Here is a 20,044-nt window from a genome sequence, read left to right as displayed (position 1 = left end):
AATGATCAGAATTAACATCAGGCAAAAATCACACTGCTGGAGGAACGCAGCAGATCAGGCAAAGGGACAGTCGACGATTTGGGTCAAGACACCCCATCAGGGCCCATGCAGAGTCTCGACCCAAAGTGTTTACAGATGTTGCCTAACCCACTGAATTCCTCCAGCAGTTCATCTTTTGCTCCAGATTCCAACATCCATAATCCATTGTCTCTTATTACCACCCCAACACAACTTGAATTTGTTTTGGAAAATGTTGGTACATTACACAATCTTAAAAAAATTAATTTCCCTGGGAACATGGCAAGGTTAAAGGATGCATGAGAACCCATGCAGAGTCTCGAACCTATGCAAGTCGTAAGGGAGTGCAGCAAACATTACTGGGTGAGATACCAGACAATCAGGATTTCCAAAACGTCAGAGCGGGAATTATTGGAGCTTTACTGTAGGCATGATGGATTTACGATCAAATGTAAGCTAAGGTTTCTGAAACAATCTACTGCAAATAAGATTTCATTTCTGCACCACCTTTTCGATAATTAGTATTTTCTAAAGGTGTTCACAGCAATTGTAATGTAACCGCATCAGACAATTTGCCCCAGTAAGTTTTTTCAAACAAGAAAGTGCCAATGATAGACAGAGTGCTGGAGTGACTCAGCGGGTCAGGCAGCATCTCTGGAGAAAAAGGATAGGTGACGCTTTGGGTCGGGATTCTGAAGAAGGGTCCCAACCCTAAACGCCACCTTTCTCTCCAGAGATGCTGCCTGACCCACTGGGATACTCCAGCACTGTGTTCTATCTTTGATATCAACTAGCACCTGCCACATTTGCTATATTTAAGAGGGAGTTAGATGTGGCCCTTGTGGCTAAGGGGATCAGGGGGTATGGAGAGAAGGCAGGTACGGGATACTGAGTTGGATGATCAGCCATGATCATATTGAATGGCGGTGCAGGCTCGAAGGGCCGAATGGCCTACTCCTGCACCTAATTTCTATGTTTCTATGTTTCTACTCTTTGTTTCTATAAGAAAGTGCCACTGGTCAGTGATGTTTTTGTTCTTCAAGTGATTCTGTTTGTTGCAGCATTGAGGAAAACACCTCTGCTCTTGGGAATATCACCACTGAACCAGAGGCAATGTAATGGTTCAATATTCCATCCTGTGAACTGACTCTCTAATATTAGATTTTGACTCCAGAGTAGCTAGGTCTTGCAGGAGAAACAAAAAAAAAATGCAAATGATCCATTTCATCATTTTATATATTTTTAAAGAACTGTAAATTAAAATATCTCAGCTTAGTTTAGTTTTGAGATAGAGTGCAGAAACAGGATCTCTGCCCACAGAGACCGCACCGACCTGCAATCCCCGTACACTAACACCCTCCTACACACTAGGGACAATTTACAATTTTTACCAAAACCAAATAACAAACAAACCTGTATGTCTTTGCAGTGTGGGAAGAAACCAGAGCACCCGGGGAAAACCCATGCCTTCACAGGGAGAACATACAAACTCCGTACAGACTGCCCCTGAAAGTGACTGTGCCACCATGCCGCTCTATAGAGTTACTGGAGCCCACAATAAAATACCTTGAAACCCATCCTCTCAATAATTACCAGTCATTTCATTCAAGAGTGGAGTTTCAGCATCTCTCACATTTCAGATTTCCTCATAACAGAGGATGCGGCCATTTGGCCCATTACTCTCAGTGCACCCTCACTTCCCTTTCCCTCACTTATTTCCCCAACTCACTCTACCAAGCAAATACCAGATTTTCAACAAACTTTGTGTATAGATGTTTGCCCCAAACTTCTTACTGGGTTAGCTAATAATTTTACATTTATCTTTGACAGTCTGAGAAATGAAAACAAAGAAATACCCACAGTGCCCAGATGTCATTGCCAATAATAAGGCAATTTCCTTCAATATTACCTTGTTATCCTTGGCCTCAATTTGCTTGGCAGATTCCTGAATACTTTTCTGCAAATCACAGATTGTTGCCATGGATTCATCATATTTATTTTTCAGCTCTTTAATTTCCTGTTCAAAGCTGAATGTTTTCGATTGAAAGGTCTCCTTTTCATCTTTAGCTGATAGTTCTTTCTCTTTGGCACGCAACACTTCAGTAGACATTTGCTCGTGCTTCTCTTTCAACTTGGCCAGGTTTTCATTTAATGAGTGTATCTGTGCTTCTAAAGAGGTCTTCACCCTTTTGTGCTCTGACAAGTCCAATACTTGCCTTGCCTCCAGTTCTGTTATTGTTCTAGACATTGCTTCCGTATCCATGTGTAGCTTGGAAATCTCTAAAACTTTCCCTTTCATTTCTTCCTCCCTCTCATTCATCTGGTTCTTCAGCCCTACAATATCTTCTTCCATCTTCTCTTTCAACTCATTGTGCTGTTGAAGTAGTAGACAATCTTTCCTCTGATCATCCAACTGGAGGAGGAGAGTGGCTACTTTCTCTTCCTCCTGCTCCAAAGAGTCCTTCACTTGTTCTTTTTCCTGCTGCAGCTCAGCAACTCTGCTGCTCAGCGATGTTTTCATGCTTTCAAGCTCCTCAACGGGAATGTATTCTAACCTTATTTTCTCTTCCAACACTTGGGCAGCCAACTGCAGCCTGGCATTCTCTGCCTGTGACCTTTCATTCTGTAATTCAGAATCCACAATCCTCTTCTTCACTTCTTCCACTTGCTCATCCTTTTCTTCCATACCACTGACAAACTTGCTTTCCATTTCTTCATACACGGCTTTGGAAATGTAATGGCATTCCAGATTTCCCTCCAACTGTGTAACCTTTTTCATCAGCTCTTCCGTCTCCCCCTTGTATCGATCGGCTTTCCCTTGAAACACAGAACATTGCTGAGTTTTCTCTGACAATTGATTCTTCAGGTTATTCACCATGGCATTAACTGCATTCTGGTTTTCCTTGTAATTTTCAATGGGAATAAACTGTGACTTGATGGATTCTTGCAGTGTTCGAAATCTGTTCACCTGGCTTTCCTGTTCCTTGTTTAGTGCCACAACCTGCTCCTGAATCTCCTTGTAATTCAATTGAGTGTGTTCAACCTGCTTTTGAAGTCCCTCCTCTTTTCTGTTCCAGGCAGCCTTCATTTCTTCATGCTGCTGAAGACTTACGTAGTCTCTCTGCACTTCATTGCACAGTTCAGCCAGCTGGTCTTTCAGTTCCTTATTTTCCTGCTCACACTTTGCCAATTCGTCTTGTACTACATTGCATTTCTGCATCACAGTCGACAGCTCGATCGCAGCTTTCTCTGAAGTCGTGCTCAGGTGGGTTCTTAGTTCTTCGTGCTTTTCCAAGGGCACATATCGATTCTTCAATGATTCTTTCACGGTAACGATTTCTTTGAGTACATTCTCAGTCTCTTGTTGTGCCTGGCCATACTTCTTGTTGAGTTCATCCAGTTCCTTCTTCGAGCTGCCCAAGATGGAATTCAGCGCTATTATCTCCTCTTTGTGTTTCTCTGGAGGAACGTATAGAGACTTCACATGATTTAGGTTTTCACTTATTGTGTTCTTCTCAAGTCTTAACCCTTCTGCTTCTCTCAAAGCGTCCTTGTGCCTTTGTGAAACCTCAGAAATTTGCTTGTTCAGATCTCGAACTGCCTGGTTCAATGAAGATTTCATTTCGTCATGCATCTTCAAAGGTACGTAATGTGTTTTAAGTTTGTGTTTGAAGTCTTCCAGCTCAGCTTTGATAGTACTGTTCTCCAGTTTAATAGCTTCATTTTCCTTCTGCACCTTCTGATGCTTCTGCGTAACATCAGTAAGGATACCATTCTGGTTCTCCAACTTTCCCTTCAGCAACTGATACTGCTCAATCTTCACACATGCCGTTATCTGGGCTCGCTCTCGCTCCAAGTCCTTCTGCAATTGAACAACTTCCACCTGCGCTCTCTCGTACTTATTCCCCGCCGACGCCACCTGCTTCTCCTTCTCTTCCAACGTACTGAGGAACGAGTTCCTCATGTTCTCGAACTCCTCTGCCTGCACGCACTGCGACAGCTTTGCCTTCACGCTCTTCAGTTCACCTTCAACTGCACTGACCCTTTTCTCTGCCTCTTGCTTCCTTTGCTCCGCCGCGCTCAAAGCCTTCTGCAGCTCTTTCACCTCCTTCATGTGCTGCTCCACATCCAGTGCCGCAACCGGTTCCTCGATCGATAAGGCACCCAGTTTAATTTGGTGCTCCAACCTCTCCACATTACCCACAGCTTCCTCGTATTTCGATTTCACTTCTCTCAGCTGATTTTTAAGATCTTCCGCCATCCTGTTGCTTCCTGCTGAGCCCTGCTTTGAAAGGTGATCCTTCAGGGCATTAACATGCGCTTGTAGGATCTTCACTTTACCTTCCGACTCAAACATTCGCTTCTGCACATCATTCAACGCATCCTCCAGCTGTCTAATCTGCTCATCCGATTCCTGCTTCACACGGTTGCACTCATCTCTCAGGACATCACACTGCTTATTCCTGCTCACTAGCTCCTGCTGGAGACTGCCCTTCTCCTTCTTTGCCGTCTCAAACCACCTCCTCATCATCTCCAGATCCTTCACGTTTTCATATGTACCAGGCATGCCGTGATCAATCAGCAACATATCACTTGACCCAACAGCCGATTTGGAAGAATGCTGTAATAAAAATATTTAGAAAGCCATTACTACAGCATAACAAGTTGAATGAAATATCCAAAACGCGTGGTAATTTTGTGAAATTATTTGACAAATGGTGCCGTGATCCTAAATGTTATTTCATCAATTTGAGGCAAACTATCGTGATCTATAGACCTCAACCAAGTAGACCCAATCTCCCAACTTACCTCATTGCAAACCTTGCACTTTTTTAGCTGCAGTTTCTCTATAACTGCAACGCCATAATGCTGTAACACTATATTCTGCACTCGGTATTTTCTCTCTTTGCTTCGTACTTGTGCATGGCTTGATAGTACTCAGGTATAGCATGATTTGACAAAAAAGTTTTCACTGTGTTTCAGTACACTATAATAAATACTATAATAATTAGTAATCCTATTGTTGGTAATAACCAACATTTTGGCAAAATATCTACCTGTTTCTAATAATGTTGTTGGCCTAATCTATATGTATAAAATAAAGCTGCCTGCTTATGGAGGGCACTTACATAAGAAATTGTATTAAAACCATTGAAACATCTCCAAAATGGAATGCTTCTTAGTTTAAAGATACAGCATGGGAACAGGCCATTTGGCCTGCCGAGTCCACGTGACCATCGATCACCCATTGTCACTAGTTCAATGTTATCCCACTTAATCCACTCACTACACATTAGGGGCAATATACAGAGGCCAATTAACTGACAAACCCAGATGTCATTGCAATGTGTGGGAAACCAAAGCACCCGGAGGAAACTCATGTAGTTACAGGGAGAATGTGCTGAACTCCAGACAGACAGCCACCCAAAGTCAGGATTGAACTAGGGTCTCTGGTGCCGTGAGGCAGCGACTGTACCAGCTGTGACACTGTACCAACCTTTGACTTCTGTGCCTTTGATTTCTCTAGTTCTACAACCCCCCTCCTTCTATTCAACATATCAAAACCAGGCAATATGAGGAAGGAACTCAGCAGGTCATGCAGCATCCATGGAAGGAAATAGACAGGTGACATTTAAGGTCGGGACCCTTCTTCCCATTCATCTGTCAATTTTCCAGAGGCGGTGATAGGGATACACGAGATAGATAGGATGAGCATAACGGATGTTTTTGAGGTCAGCATGACCAATACACCAAAGGGTCTTTTTACCTGTTGTACCACACTATACTAGAAGAAAAATGGGTCCAGCTATCCAATTATTTGTATACACCACGTCAAGCAGGATTAAAAAAAAGTAACTTACTTGTGATTCCATGCCCGAAAGAGCTAGTTCTTCTTTCACTTGTTTCAGAAAAAAATGAAGCAGAAAACAAATATTTATTACAAAGTGTGCTTACACATTTTTAATTATATTTGGCAATTTTACACTCAGTTCATTCCATAATTGGATTTGCAATATGATTTTCTTCGCACCTCAAAGGAATGAAAAAATAAATCTATGCGCATCATTAAATACGCTACAAGATAATTGAGAGCTTGGCTTGGAACTGGAATAGGGACCTGAAGATGGATCTCTTGATCTCTGGAATAGGGACCTGAAGATGGGACATGACTCTTTGTCATCTAGAGATCATGCTTGGGGAAATTTTAATCCATTTCTGGGTGTTATCAGAGTTCTGCTCTATCTAACTAGTGTTTAGAGAGCACCATTTACAGCAGCAAAATATAACTGGTTTCTTTGAGATATGAGGTGATATCAGCAATACCCTCTCTCCTCAGTGGGGTTTGTCAATGAGAGCAGCTTTAATGAGTTTTCAGAAAGGGAATCTGATCAATCCACGAAGGAAACAAAAAACAAGGGATTTGCGATAAGGCTGGGAAGTAGGATTAGCCAGATTATGCTTCAAAAAACCCAGCATGTCTTCAATGAGACAAATGGCCACATTCTACATGTTGTATTGCATTCAGCACAAAGCACAAATTTCACATGGAGGAAACACACGGGCCTTCTGACTGAAAGCATACAGGTAGTGCATCGGAGATGAAAATTTAGGTGGACTGTTAGGATAGAGCAAAATTGACTTTACATCTGTGAACACTCAGCATTCCGTAAAATGGGAAAGCACCTTCCAACACAAAGCATCTGATTCATTAATGTATGCCAAAGGATAAATAATTTACATATAAACCCTGCTAATTAACACACTTCACATGCTCGTGAAAAGATTTTCACCACAGAAACCTTGACAAATCTGAATGCCCTTTCTGATTGAAGGATAGATTTGAGTGCCAGCAGCTGCCTTGAGAGAAATGCTTTCATTATTTTAGATTGCTTCCTATTTCACAGTTCAGCTGCAATGGGACAGCACAAGCTCAACATGCAAACAATTGAAGTGCATTACATCTACCCAAGACACCAGCCAGTTAACAAAGAAGTAATCAGGAATCTGTCCACTTAAAAAAAAAAATAACCTAATCAAAGCCAAGATTGTTTGCTCGATGCAATAAGGGTAAAATACACAGGCTTTGCAGCCATAAAAACAGCAAGATCTTGAAATACCACAATTACTAATGAATTAACCATTCACAGCCAAGGAACTAAAAAAATATCACTTAAAATACTGCATTCATTGGAGCTCCCGAGAGCAACATGAATAATTGCAAAAGTTCTTAGAGATATTCACAGCATTGCATCCCAAGGTAAGATCACCGTTCAATTTTTTGTCACACATTTATCAATTTACATCTGATAAATGCAATACAAATCAAATTACACAAAAATTAAACTTTGATCCATGCAAATCTGTCTATGTCACTATAATGAGGGCGTCACCATTCTCCAATGCATTTTTTTGCTGACCTTTCCAAAAATGTAAATTCATGAGTGCAAAATATCAAAGTCAGAATTAAAAAATATTTGTACTTACCCTTTGCTGACTGGATTCCAGCTGTCATCTGTTCATATAGATGCCCAGCCTGCAATCATAACATCAACACACAAGGTTCATTGAGAGTAAATGGGAAGCTCTACCAGCAACTAGTATTGATACAGCAAATTCAGCATAATTACAACGTGCAACGTTTGGTTATTACAGCTTTTTATCCAATGAATAAAAAGAGGTGGTCACAAGAGGTGGTATTCAGACAGATCAAATGCTTGGTCAAAGCAATGTTTGAAGGAACATCTTGAAAGAGAAGGGGGGGATTTACAAAGGGAATCACAGACTGTAAAGTCTTGAAAGCTAAAGGCATCATTGCTAATTACAGAAGGACTAAACTTGTGATTGTACAGAGGTCAAGAATGGAGAAGCAAAGTGCTGTGAGCACCTAGATCTCCAGGAACCAGTGTATAGGAAGAAACTGCTCATGCCGGTTTAAACCAAAGATAGAAAAAAATGCTGGAGTAGCTCAGAGAGACAGGCAGCATCTCTGGAGAGAAGGAATGGGTGACGTTTTGGGTCGAGAACGTTCTTTGGACACGAAGAAGAGACTCGACCTGAAACGTCACCCATCCCTTTGCTCCAGATTTGCCGCCTGTCCCGTTGAGTTACTCCAGCATTTTGTGTCTATCTCCAGGATCCAGGCTGCCCTGGTGTAGATCTTAAAGGATCAATGAGGTACAGCTCCATCCAGTTTTGTGTCTGCTTACATGCAAGTCTTTTTTTCCTTAGAATAAATGTTAAACCACATCATTGGGAAAATAATGGTATTCTTTAACAGGACCACAATGTCAGAGAAAGAGCACCCAAATAATGGAAAAAAAAAACAGTTTTATCCTCCGCTTCAAAAACAAATCTCAAAATGAATGAAAAATAAATTCAAGCCAGCAAAACATACCACACAATCTTTGAAGGAGTTGAAAGTTAACAAGAAAGAGTTTGGGCATGGCGTGCAGAGGGATTGGAATGTATTGTGGATTGCACTCACTCTGTAACTCAGTCAATATTATCAACCAAAAGAGAGATTGAAGACCTGATTCAGAACATGACTATTTCAAATACGTAACTTGGAGGCATCAACAGAACCAGACAAATTAATTTTGATTTTTTTCCTGTATCTGTACTGTAATTGCACTGCAGAAGAATGTAGACATCTGGAATATGGCTCAGAGGGACACAAAAACAGAAACAGCCACAACTGAATGATATCCTTCATCCTATGGCAATCAGATTGACTGTCCCATTGTTTACTTCCTGCATTTTGAAGGGGGAAATAATAGGTGCAATAACAATTATTTCACTGGAATTTGAGACAAGGGGGTCATTGATTGGAAAATTCTGCGATGAAGTTCAGAAGCATTTCTACACACAGGGTAACAAAAGCTTGTAATTTCTGCCGATGCCAACTGATATTGGTTGAATAGTTGATTTAACACCTAAGAGTTAGGATTTTTTGTTAATGAACTGCATTATGATTGCTGGGGAAAGGGTGTGTGAATAGATTCAACCATGGTTGTCCTGAAGACAGTAAGAGTTGACCATGTAGGCTTCTCCAGGGGAACCAGTTCATTACCAATTTTTAACCAGAGTATTAGGGATGCCTCAAAAGTAAAGAGCCTGTCCCACTGCGGCGACCTAATTCACAAGTTTAGAAGAGTTTGCCCTCGACTCGTACTGGCAGCATGGTCGACACGAGGTCCAAGGAGGTCTTTGTAACTCTCCTTCATGCTTGAGAGTAGTCCCTTGAGAGTACTCGCATACTCGAGCCTCAGCTAGGTCGCTGCGTTTTGTTCAACATGCTGAAAAATGCCCGCAAGTAAAAAAAAGGTCGCAATGGGGGAAAAAAAAGAAAGAAAAAAAAAATCAATATTTTTTTTCTCGTAGATTTAATCGAGGTAGGTCATAGTAGATCGTAATGCTATCGTAGGTAATCAAAGGCAATCAAAGCTAATCAAAGGTAGTCGTAGGTAAAGCTCGTTGAGAAAAACTGACCGGTAATGTTAAATGCCCGCTAAACGTTATTAAAAGATTGGCTTCTTAAAAGTGCCTCCACTCCTTCTTCCCCCCTTCTCCCCCCCTCTACGCGCTCTCTATAGGATTTGCCGTTACTGTGCCAGCCGTCATTTACCTTCCTGTTCATCGCGGGTGTGAATTTCAGACAGCGCTCCCCCGCTTTCCCTGGTTCCCACCTTTGCGGTGTGTGGTGTGTGTGTGTGTGTGGTATGTGTGGGGCGTGTGTGTGCGTGTGTGTGTGGCGTGTGTGTGTGGCGTGTGTGTGGGGCGTGTGTGGGGGGGTGTGTGGGGGGTGTGTGTGTGGGGCGTGTGTGTGGGGCGTGTGTGTGTGTGTGGCGTGTGTGTGTGGGGGTGTGTGTGTGTGGGGCGTGTGTGTGGGGCGTGTGTGGGGTGTGTGTGTGGGGCGTGTGTGGGGCGTGTGTGTGGGGCGTGTGTGTGGGTGTGTGTGTGTGTGTGTGTGTGTGTGTGTGTGTGTGTGTTTGTGTGTGTGTGTGTGTGTGTGTGTGTGTGTGTGTGTGTGTGTGTGTGTGTGTGTGTGTGTGTGTGTGTGTGGGGCGTGTGTGTGTGTGGACGGTCAATCTGGCTGGCGGTTTCATCGCTGACGGTCGATCCAGCTCGAAGTTCTTCAGGCGACTGCCCTCGAGCTTGAAGGTTGAAGACAGTCGCTGAAAAGTCGCGTTAGTGGGACAGGCTCTTAAGGGTCACACACACCTTGCTCTGGATTTATGATCGCCTATATTACAGATAAGCCAAAAATTGAAGATTTTCTTCCCCAGAGAAGTTTAGAGATGAGCTTTTAATGGAATTCCATTTGAAAGATATCGTTCCTGATATTAACTCTTTTTCTCAGAAATTTATTGAGATCATAACAGAATTGAAATTGCCCTGGTGGGATTTCAATCACATTAGAATAAGAGTATAATTTTGTTCTCTGCTACCACTCTACTGATGTAACCCAAGAGCTTTGTACTCAAATTTTGTTTGAATATGCACTCATTAAAGTGGGGTGGTCTAAATTAAAGGCCTATTCATAAAATAGGTTGCGTAAGTCACAGATAGTTAAGAGCACAGAAGGATGTAACAAGTGGAGATGATAGAAGAAAACCTACTGATAATTTGAAAATATGAGTAAGGGCAGGTTGGGGTCAGGAAACTGAAATTCTGCAATGGGATGTACATGGATCAAGCGTCTGGGTGAAATACAGGCAATGGGAGATTAATCTGTGGAAGTGCCAGGTCATGAACTTTGGAAGAGAAATCAAAAGGCAGATTGTAATCTAAATGGAGAGCGCAAATTGAATTGAATAAATGTTATTAGCCAAATATGTACACATACAAGGAATTTGCCTTGGTGCTTTGCTCGCAAGTAACAACACGATAATCATAGAAAATTAAAAATAAAATATTATAATTTAAACATGTGAAGAATGAAGTAAAATACCAGAGCAAAAGGAGTTTTGGTTGTTGAGTAGAGCTACTGCTCATGGAAAAAATGTCTGGCTGTGGCGGCTTTGACAGTCCGGAGTCACCTTCCAGAGGGAAGTGCTTCAAATCGTTTGTGGCCAGGATGAGAGGGGGTCAGAGATGATCTTACCCACTCTCTTCCTGGCCCTTGCAGTGTACAGTTCGTCGTGGTATGGAGGGATCTAGGCATTCTAGTGCATGAATCACAAATACAATAAGTAGTTAGGACAGCAAATGGCAATTTTACTTCCATTGCACAGGGGCTGGTGTTTAAAAAGAGGGTTTGTTGTAATTGTACAGGATTGGTGAGACCTGACCTAGAACACGGTGCATAGTTTTGATCCTCTTACCAAAACAAAAAAAGACATGGCAGTGCAAAGGAGTGCAAAGATTGGACCAGGGCAATCTTTGGGATGAGAGGCTTGTCCCAACCAGATAAACTAAATAGTTGGTTTCGTATTACTTGCAGTCTCGAAGAATGAGGGATGGCCTTATTCAAAGACCCATGACCTTAAAGGTGCTTCTCAGGTTAGATGCTGGGATGTTTACACCAATGGAAAGACTCAAACAAGGGGACACAACTGCAAGATAAGGGGCAGGATATTTAAATCTGAGACTTATGGACATTTCTTCTCTCAGATGCTGGTGAACCTGTGGAATTCTCTGTCCCACCGAGTGGCAGAAGCCGGATCATTAGAAGGGTTTAAAGTGGAGTTGGATTAATATTTGAAAGAGCAAGGAATGTAAGAAAGAGAAATAGCACAGATGAACTGAGGCTAGCATAGATCAGCTATGATATTAAACAATGGGGCAGGCTTGATGGCCTACTCCGGCCTCTATTTCTCTGTTTTTAGTGCAATGGGTATCTCAAAAGGAATTTCACAAAATACCACATCAAAGCTCCTATCACCAGATAGGGTTATCACATACGAGCATCAGAATATATACACCATTTTCAGTCAGTGTTCCTGAGACCAGATCTTAGCCCACAATTCTTTGAAATTGTCATTACTGACCTGCAAGTAGGACAGAGTGCAAGTAATTTAAAGTATGTGGGAGGGCATGTTGCAATGAGAATTTTACAATTCTGCAACAGTACTTGGATATTGGAGCTGTCGGTGAATTATTGGCAAATGGAATTCAGTTTGGGAAAATGAGGTTGTGCACTTTGAGATTCGAGATAATAGTCTGCCTTCAGATTCCTCTTAAGAGCAAACTGTCTCAATTAGAATGACTGCAGGGAGCAGAGGGATCCAGGCATTCTTGTGCACGAATTGCTAATCTTGTGCAGACAGATATAGCAAGTGGTTAAGAAGGCAAATTACTTACTGCCCTTTTTTGCAAGAGGATTGCTGTTTAAAAAAGGAATATTGTTGTAATTGTACAGGGTACTGATCAGGCCACAACTGGCAAACAGTGCAGTTTAGTCCCCTTATTTATGGAAGGGAGAGAATTTCAAATGAGGGGACATAGTTACTGGGTGAGGGAGCAGTCATTTAAACCCAAGGTGCACAGGAACCTCTTGCAGAAGATGATGAATCTCTGGAATTCTCTTCCTTGCAGGGATGATCATTAGGTGTGTTTGAAAACAAAGTTGTTGATATTTTTTTAAAAGATCAGGTATTGAGCGCAAGGAATAAGCGCAGCAGAAAAAACGAGGTCTGGAACTGACCAGCCTGGATGTTGAATGACAGGGTAGGCTTGAGGGGCCAAGTGGCCTATGTTCTTCTGTTCCAAGACCATACCAACTCAATGCGAGGAAAATCCAGCGAGTCACAATCCCTTGGCATCAAAGATTATTTCCTTTCAGACACCTATCTAACTCCATTTTGAACTATACAGTTGAATCAGCTCCACAGACAGCACCAGTACTTGTATTTCAGCTACTCAATGCATTCTTTCTCCTCATCACTTTTTGAATGACAAAAGGCACGAATGTGTGTTAAAGATTAAACACAAAGGATCAATTCTCAACAGGAGTGGCCTAACGGAGAGCTTCAAGGATAGGAAAGAAGATGTTTCTACTTAGAGGGGAACAGAACAAAAGGCACAAATAATAAAAATCGCTAATAAACCATTCAATATTTTTTTACAGAGGAGTGAGAAGGTGGAATTTTCTGAACAGGACACAGCTTAAGAGAATTAGGGGGAAATCGGATAAATACCCAAGAAAAAAAAGTATACATTGATATGAATATGACAAGGAGCACTGAGAGGTTTGTGTGGAGTGTCAATATTAGCACAAACCCATTTTGTTAAATGAATGGCCTGTCTGTGCTCTAAATACTGACCAAAAGTGGCTGGTGGCTGGATTGAATGGGATACAGAATATATTAGCATTGATGGACGAAGCAGTCTGTTTGGATCACAGTATTAGTGATTTATTCTTTGCCCTGAAATGTCATCCACGCACCTCGTATGTTTTAAGTTTCGCTTTCAGGTTCTCCAGCATCTTCGAATTGTCTTGTTGCTCTCGTTCTCTTGCCATCAACAGGGTTTTCAGTTGCTGTTTCTGTTAGATTGAACAGAGCACAATACTTTAAATTAAACAATTCCACAGGCACTCCGATTCAGTGCCCAATTTTAATAGCGGCATTGGTGTATAACATTCTTGCGTTAAAAGAAAAATGGTGAGGGGATCAACTGATGACCCACTCAAAGCTGTGACTTGTAAACATCGAAAACAGGAGCAGGAGGCCATTCAGCCCTTTGAATCTGCTGCACTATTTTCATGGCTGTCGTCCATCTCTGTATCATACCCACTCCTTCTTCCTGATACCTTTGCTGAGCAAAACCAGTTAGGGATTTGGGAGCAGAAGACTGGAGGTCTCTTAAGCATGTTCCTCACCTAACATTAAGCTCATATCCATCTTGATATAGCAGTCCTGGCAAGGGAGGCAGCAGGGGACAGATCAGGGGAGAAAGAGTTCAGGATGTTGTGTATGTCAAAATGTTAACACACCACACTGATGTTACAAACGTTCAGTTGCAGCATTGGGGGCAATCTAACATTTCAGCAAAGATTATTCAAATGGGTTTAAAGCTTTTTTTAATTTTTAATCTCAATTTAAAACACAATCTTGTGACTAACATAACAAGATTATGTCGATTAACCCCCCATCAAAAAAAAGCTAAAAAAAATCCTGTGATAGAACAGGATTCCTCATTTCAGAAAGTGCTTTGTAATGTATAAAGTGTCCAGTCAATATATTGATCAATTTAAATTGCTGCATTGCTGGACAACCACAAAACTACACTGATTGATGAATATTCTATATAACTTGGAGAATCAGGCAGCATAAAGGATGGGCAATTCAGCCTGAAAATTAGAAATCCAGGAAGAAATATTAGGAAACAAATCCAGGGCACAACTTTAAATTACATGAGATGAGAAGGGGGCAACGGTTTAAACTGCGGGGCGGTTCATTTAATTTAATGTTGTCAGGAACGTTTAAGTCACACGCTAGAATAGAGACTTCAGTAGAGCAGTGGCTGTAAATGCCAGAGTGATTCAAGAATTAATCATTATAAATATAGAAAAGATTGCAGACCACGCTAAATTGGCACAATAAGGAGAATGGATTAAGTTCAAAGGGGGAATAAATAATCCTGCAGAATGGCTGTTTAATTGGCAAATAATATCGGTTGGTAGGAACAATTTGGTGCAAAGAGTAAAAGGCCACCAGCTGAAGAAAACAACCTCCAATAAGGTTTTTAAAAGCAGACGAACCTCTGAGGATTAATCGTACGGAGCACACATTGGAACACACATATATGCTATTTTGAAATTGGACAAATCGAGGGTAAACCCTCAGTGCATGCCATACATAATTTGATATTACAAATTATAAAAATAGTGTAATGATGCATTAACTTAAAAAGGTATTCATATGAACTAGGAACCACCAGGTGGCGCCAGCAATGGCTGCCTCACCAACAGTCTGTCTGCCCCTTCATTGTTTTTTTAGTTTGTGTTAAATGCATGTTTTTTGTGTTCTTTAGCTTGTTTTATGTGGGGGGTGGGGGAAGGGGGTCAGGGGAAACTTTTTCTAATCTCTTACCTTAACGGGGATGCAATTTTTTTTTCCGTATCGTATCTCCGTCCGCACTGCGGCCTAACATCGAGGAGTTGGCGGCCTTTGATGGAAACTGACTTCGAGAGCTCCTCCGTGGGAGCCTGCGGACTTTAACATTGCGGAGCTTGCGATCCCTTTGTCAGGGATCGACCTCTGAGCTCCAACCACGGGTGCCTGCAGACTTTAACATCGCAGAGCTCGCAGTCTCTGGTCAGCAACCGACTTCGGGAATTCCAAGCCGCGGGAACTTCGACCGCCCCGACGTGGGGGCATCGACTGCCCCGACGGTGGGAGAAACATGAGGGAAGATTAGACTTTATTGCCTTCCATCACAGTGAGGAATGTGGGGAATCTGCTGTCTGGAAGCTTATGTTAACTTTTAGGTAGTTGTGTGTCTTGTTGCTTTTTTAGTGTGGCTGTATGGTAATTCATACATCACAGTACCTTATTTGGTACACGTGACAATAAAAGACCTTTGAAACCTTTGAAACCATAGAAATAATTTTATTAGAATTAAAACAAAACAGTCAAGAATGCCAGAAAAGATTGGATCTCCACTCCCTGAAAAAGAGGGGAAATTATCCGAATGGAGGTTTTAAGGTTGAAAGCATTTGAAACACTGGACATTTCAGAGAGGAAGTTGAAACAAAGCAACATCTTTTGAGGAATATAAAGAAAGCAGGAAATAACTCAAGTAGGGAATTAGGAAGCACTGAACACACCATGAAATATCATTGGTAAATCAGATTATAGAGACAATCCCAAGGTACTCTATACATTAAGCAAGAGGGGGCAACTAGGCAGAGGGTAGGAACCACTCAAGGATAAAGGAAGGAATTTAAGCCTTAAATCAGAGGACATAGGCAAGGTGTTAAATTAGTACTTTTGCATCAGTATTCACCAAGGCAAAGGACATGGAAGATAGCCAGATTATTTTGGAGTGTACGAACATGCTCGGGCATTTTGAGATCGAGGAGGTGGTGCTGGGTCCTTTGAAGAGCTTTAAGATGGATAAGACCGCAGGGCTTGATGGAATCTATTCCATATTATTGAGAGGGGAGATTGCTGGAGCCTTGGAGATCTTTGTATCCTCTCTAGCCACAGTCGAGGTCTCAGAGGACTAGAGTAGCCAATATCATTCATTTGTTGAAGGAAAATGGGAATAATCCAGGAAATTATAGACCTGGAATTAATGACATGAGACATGAGCCTCATGTCAATGGCAGGGAACTGGTGGATTGGATTCTTCTGAATAGGATTTACTTGCATGTGGGAGAGAATGGACTAATTAGGGACAGTCAGCATGGCGTTGTCTGGGGCAGGTCATGTTTTATAAACTTGATTGAGATTTTATTTTTGAGGTGGTGATGAAGGTGATTGAAGAGTGTAGGGCAGTGCTTGTCAAATAGTTGCTTTAAACAGCCTCCCTCTGGTTCCTTTACTGCAGTGACAATTACACCTCAAATATACTTAATTTACATCAACCCCTTTGAAACATTGAGTGTTTGAAAGGAACAATAGAAATGTCAGTCTTGCTTCTTTGCATCTAATGACTGTAAAAGAATCTTTCGCACAAAAAAAATAATCTTTAGCAATTTAAAACAGCATGATGCTCAGCATTAAAAATGACTGCCTCAGTTCCAGGGACCCAAGTTTAATCCTGATCTTGGGTGATATCTGTGCAGTTTAACATTATTTCTGTGACGAGGTGAGTTTCTCCCTGCATCACTGGGACCGAGAAAGTTATTTGGCCCCTGTGAATTAACCCCATTATGTGGGTTAACGCCAAGAGGAGTTAAAATGGGTGCACAGATGGGCATGTGTGAAGAATAGTTGCATCAATTCAGGGAAATTAGGACAAGAATGGGAGAAACGCTTACAGAAACCAGCATGGCTCCAATCAGTATCGTACTTGTCAGCATAGCTGTCCATAATTTAACACCATGTGGCACCATTTTATATATGATTGAGGGGGTTGACAGCAGTAAAACTGAGGAATTATAATTTGACAAGGCAAATTTTAAAAAGCTGTACAAGATTAGACATAGAGGAAATCATAGGTTTCACCAGCCTTCAGTCCTGGGAAACGTTGAATTGGAAGAAGAGGCAGTGGGTATCGAGATTTCAAAAGAATGACAGTTGTGAGAAATAAATGCATCCTGGCATCCTTCACCCCGTACCAACGCAAGCCTAAATTCACATGTTTAAATGTTAAAAACTCACCTCATTTTGAAGCTCTCCCACTGACTTGCACTCCTGTATAATGGGAACAACAGCATTTACCAAAAGCCACAAAGCATTTCACGGAGACCACCCTATCATCTCAGTTATTTGATCACACGTGACATTTCTGGCTGCACTTACAGTAACGACAAAATTTCCAAATAACTAAGTGTTCAATTCCTCACTAAGTCTCTGAAAACCCAAGGACCATAATGCCCAAGATTGCCAAAGATGAAAAGTGTTAGTGGAACTAAAGTAGCAGGTGGGCGATGCCACGATTAAATTCTGAAAGCCCACAGATTCCAGAAAGGAGAGGGATCCACACTCTAGTCCGTGGAAAGTCAGAGGTTAACATTGGAAAATAGCTCAGAGATGAGAAGAGGTGGTCGTGAAATGAATGAGCTGGTAAGCATGTTCTGTTTGAAGATAAGAGAATCAATGACCAGGGAAGGAAAGTAAAAGAAAGAAGAGCATGAATACACAGCAAGAGACACAGCTAGATAGGAATGCACACAAATGTCATGCTGATAAAACAAATCTGCATCATTGGATTGCAATGTAATCACTTTGCCATTCCAATATCAGTAGCTGAGTTATATTTTCACAAAAAAGCACTGCCTGATCAGAAAATTGCTAACCTTTGCTTGGTCATTTCAGTAAATTATAGTAAACCTCTTTGCATATAATTACATACATTGCAAAATGTTCTGAAGATTACTCTCATTACTTTAATATTATTTCAATGTATTGTACTTGCAAATGACATTTGGCTGATTGGATACAAGGCACTTTGCATGTGGGAGTGGATGAAGAAACGAGTTAATAGAAAATAATTACCATATTTGCATTAGAGAGCATCAATCGGTTTGGATAGAATTAAAATACTTTTATTTTCAATGACCGCAAGTCAATGTGTTTGAAGTGGAAATTAGATGATTAATTACTTTAAATAGGGCACCCCAGAATTTATATAAATAAACATTCATGGGCACGAACAATGAGTCTGTCATTTTATTTTCAATTATTCTGCTGCAGAATAAAATGAGGATTACATTTTTACACAGGTACCCAATTGTTATACCACTAACCTACAGCCCGAAATATTCAGCAGCAGTTTCACAATTGCAGTGTGGACTATCTACAAAATACAGCATATTCATTTGCTTAGTCTCTATCGCAGTATTTGCCAAGCTTAGAACTCACGCAACAGGTCAAGAACAGCAGGGGGACAGGACTGACAACAGATGTAAGTTTCCATCCAGTTCACACACGGTTCTGAAATACGTCAATATCCAGGAACTACCAGTACAACAGCAGTGAGAGCAATGGGCTAAGCTAAATACACACTCCCAAGGGATGGTTAGGGAGGGGCAATAAATAAATGGGGCCTTGCCAGCCATAAATACATCTGAAATAAATCAATAAAGACGCAAGTGTAACGCCCAGTAATTAGTATTACATTCCACTTTCTGCGTATCCAAACATCCTGAGGGACATATAACCTTTAAGCAAACACGAAGTGCTGGCGGTAATCAACATGTCAGGCAGCATCTGTATGGGGAACAGCCCAATGATATTTCGAGTCAAGTTCCTTCTTCAGACTGGCATATGCTGCCTGAGCCATTGAGTTCCTCCAGCATTTTGTTTCATGCTCAAAATTCCAACGTCTAGAGTTTCTTGCATCAATATATCAACTTTTATAGATATTCAAGAATTCTTTGGAGTTTTGGTAGGTTTTGAACACAGAGCCACAGACATAAGAGAAGTCATGGAGTCTGGACTCCACAAACAAGTAGCAGATATGTGAAGTGGGCCTGTTATCTCCATCATTAAAACAGCTGTTTCTCCTCATCACTGACTGCCTTGCCTCTGCTCACCTATGGCTGAAAGCTGACTTTATCACGAGGACATTTATCCTAAAGCACTATTCATTTTGCACTGGTTTTTACTTCCACGTGCCATCCTAATACACTTCTCTCCATCAACCTAAAATCAGCCAAAACTTTTGCCCACGTCCTAATACACACCACCACACCATGCTCACTGATCCGCTGGCTCCTGAAAGAACAAGTCTCCAATTTTAAAATCTATGCACGTTTTATCGTCTCCCTAACTCGTAATTTCCTCACTCCTCAAATCTCGATCCTCTTAACCTGTTTGCTCCTCCGCGGGTGTCTGTGCCTTCAGCTGCCAATGCTCTTCGTTCCAGAATTCCCTCTCCCAACTTCTTTGCCATTACCAATTCTTCTTCAAGATGCTCTTGAGAAACTGCCTCTTTGACCAAGCTTTTTAACAAATTGCCCTAATTTCGCCGTGATTTGATGTCAAATGTTGTTTAGCAATGAAACAACCATGGATTTTTTTCCTTGTTGACGGTCCAGTTATATGCAGATTATTACTGACGTACCTGGCTCAGTTGTTTTTGAAGTCCATTCGCTCTCTCCAGGAAGGCCTTCTTTTCGTGACTGAGCTTTTTCAACTTTCCTTTGAGATCCTCATTTTCAATCTGAAGTTCCTAAAGAGAAATAAATTAAATTTATCCAAACGGAGGAGTTGTGGGTGGGCGAGTGGGATTTGCAGAGAAAACAAACCTGGCTGCACTTGTTTCGAATCAGAAAATGGGTGCTGGGTGTTCAGATCTGGGACTCAATCAACAGTATGCGAGTAGGAGGATGCTGCTTATCCTGCTGAAATACTCCAGCATTTTGAATCTATCTTTGTTTTAAATCAGCATCTGCAGTTCCTTCCTACAC

General features: G+C 41.5%; 1 protein-coding gene across 3 annotated transcripts in view; it reads right to left on the bottom strand.

Annotated features, from left to right (window-relative positions):
* LOC129712726 (uveal autoantigen with coiled-coil domains and ankyrin repeats protein-like) overlaps window positions 1-20,044 on the bottom strand; it is a 122,311-nt gene that overhangs the window by 8,485 nt on the left and 93,782 nt on the right. For 2 of the 3 annotated variants that reach the window (XM_055661396.1, XM_055661397.1), the window contains exons 11-16: window positions 19,699-19,806; window positions 17,292-17,324; window positions 13,406-13,504; window positions 7,504-7,552; window positions 5,880-5,917; window positions 1,928-4,639 (exon numbers count right to left, since the gene is read on the bottom strand). In XM_055661396.1, the coding sequence (XP_055517371.1) occupies window positions 1,928-4,639; window positions 5,880-5,917; window positions 7,504-7,552; window positions 13,406-13,504; window positions 17,292-17,324; window positions 19,699-19,806 (3,039 nt within the window). The remainder of the gene's footprint in view (window positions 1-1,927; window positions 4,640-5,879; window positions 5,918-7,503; window positions 7,553-13,405; window positions 13,505-17,291; window positions 17,325-19,698; window positions 19,807-20,044) is intronic. The other variant, XM_055661398.1, reaches the window with a different exon arrangement.

The sequence above is a fragment of the Leucoraja erinacea genome, chromosome 33 (genome assembly GCF_028641065.1).
Source record: "Leucoraja erinacea ecotype New England chromosome 33, Leri_hhj_1, whole genome shotgun sequence".
NCBI classification, from domain to species: domain Eukaryota; kingdom Metazoa; phylum Chordata; class Chondrichthyes; order Rajiformes; family Rajidae; genus Leucoraja; species Leucoraja erinaceus.
Note: the sequence above shows the minus strand (reverse complement) of the source record. Positions and strands in the feature narration are given on the sequence as shown.